The 5,675-nt window shown below is 46.7% G+C and overlaps 1 protein-coding gene across 1 annotated transcript in view; it reads right to left on the reverse strand.

Annotated features, from left to right (window-relative positions):
- Positions 1 to 1,063: 1,063 nt before the first annotated feature.
- RCHY1 (ring finger and CHY zinc finger domain containing 1) overlaps positions 1,064 to 5,675 on the reverse strand; it is a 7,981-nt gene continuing 3,369 nt past the window's right edge. Inside the window, exons 4-9 of the mRNA XM_035889092.1 lie at positions 5,553 to 5,670; positions 4,951 to 4,995; positions 4,790 to 4,848; positions 3,786 to 3,812; positions 3,392 to 3,512; positions 1,064 to 2,421 (exon numbers count right to left, since the gene is read on the reverse strand). Coding sequence (XP_035744985.1) covers positions 2,293 to 2,421; positions 3,392 to 3,512; positions 3,786 to 3,812; positions 4,790 to 4,848; positions 4,951 to 4,995; positions 5,553 to 5,670 — 499 coding nt within the window. The 3' untranslated portion in view covers positions 1,064 to 2,292. The remainder of the gene's footprint in view (positions 2,422 to 3,391; positions 3,513 to 3,785; positions 3,813 to 4,789; positions 4,849 to 4,950; positions 4,996 to 5,552; positions 5,671 to 5,675) is intronic.

Genomic DNA, 5,675 nt, shown 5'->3' on the forward strand with positions numbered 1-5,675 from the left:
TGGCACCTGAAGAAACTTGGTTTTGGCAGCTGCTCTGCTCCTGGTGAAGCTCACTGGGATGACACAAACTGCTCCAGTTTCGCTTTTAACGAGCCCTCCCCTCCAGCTCTGTGGCATGTTTAACTCAGTGCGCTGTGAAGAAGTGAGGGCACAAGTGGCAGTGGTGCCATCCTGGCGGAGGCACCCCTGCTCCTGCCGGAGGTGTTCATCGAGGGACAGCAGGGGCTCTGCTATGTGAGATTTAAGTATTTGTGCAAAAATTGGAAGTCTCCCATCTCAAGGATAGGTACGATGACCTCCCCGCCACGGGTCACAAGCAGAGCCGATGGTGGCGTCACCCTGCAGCGGAGGTGGGGTCCAGCCTGCCACCTGACCACCCCCACACCAAAAATGTTTCGCCTTCCTATCCTGCTGCCGTGCACCTCCGAGAGGGGCCAGCTCCATCCTCTCTCCCACGACCAGCAGAGAGGCAACCCCAGATCCAGCCTAAGCCCAGCTCAGCAGCACCACACTGGACTTACTCCAGCCCAACCCAGCCCTTCTAGTACTGGAGAGCCCAGACTGGGACCAGTCCCCACCTCCACGCCATGCCAAGGGGCAGACCCCCTCCCCTTGTACTAAAAAAAAAAAAAGAAAATAAAAGAAAATATGGAAATAGAGGGGCTGAGACTGCTATTTTTATACCAGAGACCAAGGGGTCACACATCCAGCCATGGAACCCTCCTCCTTTTCCGCCGCTGAATCAGTCTAAACTCAGCCGGGCATTTCCATAAAGTACGTGCGTAAAAGGACGCATCACAAATCACGTTGTGTAATTTGTTTTAATAGAGACGGCGGTTATTACAGGTATTTCTAGCAGTGAGAAAAGTGCTTCAGGAAAAGATACTCCAGTAAAGGCAAGCTACGGTAACGCCATCAGCCTAGGCGTAGTATTGCACGGGGCATGGTCCCATTAAAAAGAAAAAGCTGTTGTTTTACAGTAGAAAAAGTTAAAACCAAGTAGTTGTATGGTGAAGAGTAACTGGGCTTTTTTTTTTTTTTTTAAGTACATTTTACTTCAGCATTGAATGCTATTTGCACGTTCTGAAATTCTCAGAAACTAAACTTTCCGTAACATTTAGACTGCAAACCACCTTGGGCAGGATATTACATGAAGAAGGGTGGGAAGGTTTTTTTTTTTAAACAGCACTCCTCCATCCACCATTCTCTCCCCACAGTGAAACTGGGTAACATTAAAAAAAAAAAAAACAAAAACACAACCCCAAACCACAGAAAATTGGTCGCTGCACTAGTCGAGTGCCTCTGTGAACTGCTACGAACAGCTCAGCCCCATCGGGTGGCCCGACCTCAATCCTGACAACGGTACGTGCTTCGCCAAGCGTCCTTAACCATCGCAACATCGAGCTACGTACGCGCCTGAAACCCTACGACACCTCGGCCTTTGTAAGCGAGCAAAGCAAAATGAGGAGGAAGTGGGTGTAAACGCGACTGCAGCTGGCAAAGGAACCCGAGCGAAGAGGCAGCAGGCCAGGCGGGTGTCTGGGGGAGAAGGGCGGCCTTTGCGGCTCCATTTTTAGGCCGTTGGTCACGCCTACGCAGGCAGGCCAGCCTTGTTTCAAAGCGAATTTCTGTAGGCACGCCGCCTGCACGTGCCCGTCAACAAATCAGGCCAAGGGGTGCAATTTCTGCAAGCTCTCTTTCCACTCGCGCCGATGGCTCCGAGGACAAACACGTCATTCAAAAGGAACAAAACGTCCTCGCATAAAACTTCGCAGATGTCAGCTTTATGTAAAAAGCCCCTCTCAAAGCTGAAGATTTTGCTCCCCCAACAGCTGCAACCGGAATTAGCTATACTCCCACCTCCCGTCACACTCACAATCATCAGCTGCCCCAAAAGATCTTCTGCTGTGTCAGCTGCTTATTCATTTCTCATCTTGCATCTCATTTGTTCATTTTTCTAGGCTGCCTCTCCTCTGGCACAGCAACCGGCGGTTTTCAAGGGTGCTGTTCTCTCTAGAAACTAACCTTCACCGGGCATCACGCTGTGGGGAATTTCCTGAAGGGCCTGACCACGCTGTCGCCCCCGGTACTAGGGAGGGGGGCACGATTAGCGAAACTCCTTTGCACCGGCATGAATTAAAATCTTGCAACCATTTCATTGGTGCCTTGACGACTTTGAATAAGTTTTTCCTGACAAGCGTTTTGGTGTTTGGTTTTTTTTTTTTTTAAAATAGCTAAATCTTTTCCATGGCAAAGCGTTCCTCATCCAGCCGAATGCAGCGCGTATCTCGGTCACTGCTCCTCCAAAGGCAGCCGGCACCTCCCATCTTGGGCAGTGTTGTACGATTCACAGTTTTTGCACTTCATGCCTAGGAAATGGAACTGCACTGTAGACCGGGCATTGCAGTCATTGCAAAGGATCTACACACAAAGGAAAGAGAGAGAGAGAGAGAAGGGCTTTAGCATCAGCAGGATGCTCAATATACTACAGCCACCCTTCTAGCAACCACAGAACTGGTTTGCCATCAGGGGACAAAGCAGAAAATACCTTCCCTTTAAAGAGAGCAGGGCCAATTTAATTTTTCCATTTGTAACTACTCAGATCACACTGCATGACCACAGAGAACTTACTTTTACTATGGCAAGGTGACTCCTCACAAAAGTCAGGGACAGACAGGCTTTGGCTTCTCTTGCCGTAGGAACCCACTGGAGAAACCCTCAAGTGACAGTGGATTAGTGGCAGCATTAGCCAGTCCGCTGTGCAAGACAGGCAAGTGAGCGTTCTTCCCAAAATAGGCAGAAAAGAGATTTTTTTTTTTTCCCCCAAATACCCTAACTCCAAGAGGTGGTAGGATGGGTTGTGTAAACCATAACACATACAACTAAAACAGTTATGACCAGTGCTGTTTAATTCAGTGTTACCAGCAAACAGCAACCAGTTTCACAGTTCTGAGTTAACCCCAAGAAACAGAAAGAAAACAGGAGAAGTCTTCATGTGCTAGCCTTGCACGAATCAATAGCTGAGTGTTTTTGGAGAAAGCCCGCCACGTTTTGTCTCGAACATTAAGCTCCAAGCTGTTAAAAAACAAATGTTTCGGCTTTTCGCTATGACAGCACACACCTAACACAACTGGAGAAAGCAAGATACTTCCAAAGACCAAGCCATTTCTCTGCTGTGCGATACTACAACACTGAGAGGTTGTGGCTGGGTGTTTTGGTGTTTATAAACTCGGCAGATGAACACTGTAAGCCTACGCAGGACACTTCGTCATTCCCTAACCGTCAGGTTGCCTTCTGATCCAGGACAAGTTCCTAGTGCCCTCTACCGCCAGTGATGCAAAGGCACAGACCTGCCAAGAAGAGAGACATGGGTGGAAGTCTCATCTCTTACCTCCACCATCATGTTCTGATACTCTGTGGGCATAGGAGTCTGCGCTACTTCGTCATCCAGCTGACGCCAGTGCCTTGTCATATCTAAAGCTGAGTGCATGCACAAAGGACACCTGTAACCTCTGGCAGAAAGGAAAAAGAGGAAAAAAGTCTAAATCAGAAGATGGAGAGAGGGGCCATGAAACAAGCCTGCCCAAAAGGACAAGTTTCATATCATACCGAAAAGAAACACTATGAATCAAGAAGTTCTTGCAAACAGAATTGGAAATTAAAAGCCCTTGTTCCTTTAGGAATTGGCTTCAAGTTATTTGGTACAGGATTGGCATCATCTCTTTGCCTCCTGAAGTAATCTCTTTGGACTACAACAGTATTAAGAGATGTTTAGAAATACTCACTCCTTTAGCATGTCCTCGTAACATGTTCTGAAAAGAAAACACAATGAGAAATGCAGTAAGAAGAATGCAATTACTGACCGGTAACACATTTGGACTGAACAAAAGGAAAACACAGAGCTATCCCCAAAACAAGAAATTAAAAAGTATCCTGAGTCCAAGTGAGAAGAAAGCTTCCCAGCAAAATCACCGGGTACTTCGGCAAAAATCCAGATACAGAGCACCCCCGATTCTAAGATCTTCCAACCCAACACAAGGGAACAAAGTCAACACTATAACAAGAATTGCATGGTTCAAGTTTGCTGAAAAAAATGGAGCGTGAGGCATCACAAGGTAAGTTTAAGACGGACAGGAGTTGAAGGAAGGTTCAGTCTGGAGAGACCTATGTCAAACACAGAGGCCATTCGCTTAGCGCAGAGAAAGTGGGGGGAAAAACAAGAGAACCATCGGAGTAACAAAAATATGAGTCTGTAACACAAGACAGAGGCAGAAAGGGAAAATGGAAGGGAAACGTGATAATTATTCCTCCAAATGCACCCAACGCGATGTATCACATCACTTCAAAATCCCGATAGAGCGGGCAGTTTTTGTAGTGCAACAGAGCACTCCATTGTGCTGGGGGGCTGCCTTAAGAAAAGAATCGAAAACTTAACTGATGGGCTGACACCAAACTCTTAAAACCATTGTGCAACTGCTTTTTGCACCAAAGAGGGACTTCTCTACAGGGTTCTTGAAATTTTAGTAGTAACAGAAAGGAATTCAGCCTGGGAAAATTCAGAATGGACAGCAGACAGGTCCCTCCACCACTGCCAAAATTTACTGCGGAAGGAAGACAACCTTGCTAAAAGTATTTCGTGATGAAACAGAGACTCCCCCTACCGCTTGAGTCCTTTAGACACCAGCTCTAAGTAGCTGATACAGACTAACAGGGCCTGTAGTGCCACTGAATAAACCCCACAGGCAAGGCGGCAGCTATTCCCCTTTCTTGAGTATTTGCAATGCTTTACCTGTGAAGCAGGTGACCGCACGGCAGAACATGAGCTCCGACGCGAGATGTGTGAATATCCTGTTTCGAGGTGAGCATCAGGCAAAAGACAAGAGAATTAATTCAAACACGGACAAAAATACAGCCACACACAAATCCAAGAGAGGAAAAGAAACAGCTCACCTCCAAACATATCGGACAGTCCTGCCTGGAGACGTTTTCAATACACTTTGCAAAGACAAAAAGAAAAAAAAACACCCAACCTTATTCTACTGCATGGATATCTGCATTTTTCTAAATTCTAAAATTCCCGCAGAATGATAAGAAAAGATGTATGAAATGTTACTGTTTGCATTTAGGCTGGAAGCTCTGAGAACTAACAGGTGGCTTAGTGTATTAAAAAACATTTCGTTTTAAATACTGCATTTGAAAGCGTACATAAGAGAAGGGCTCCCAGAACTCCCGCAGCGGCAACCAGCCTAGCTTTTCCTATACCGCCGCACAAACAGGAGCTCAAGCTTGCACGCTGTCTGGTCTGCAACCAAGAAATGCTTTTAAAAGGAGACCAAGATGCCGATTTCCTACAGTTTCAAATGCTAGCCAAGCCAGCCCAGAAGCGCTCTGTGCTGCTGTTAGGTGCACTTAGAGAAAGAGAACCTGCCACTCCCCCCATCTATATGGCCTTGGAATGGAGCCCAGGCACTATCAGCTTACATTTTTGAGGTGTTTATTTCTTTTTTTTCTTTTATTTTTTTAAGATAGGGAGTTAACCGGTATATTCTTACCTTGTGCTTTCCTCGAAGACTCAAGCTCAGGCACAAATTACACTTTGAACAGTGGAAAAACTCCTCCTTTGGACCAATCCTGAGGAGAAAAGCGTCAGGCCGCGGGCGGTGCCCGCCTCTCCG

The sequence above is a fragment of the Egretta garzetta genome, unplaced genomic scaffold, assembly GCF_000687185.1.
Source record: "Egretta garzetta isolate BGI_Z169 unplaced genomic scaffold, ASM68718v1 scaffold622, whole genome shotgun sequence".
Taxonomy (NCBI): Eukaryota; Metazoa; Chordata; class Aves; order Pelecaniformes; family Ardeidae; genus Egretta; species Egretta garzetta.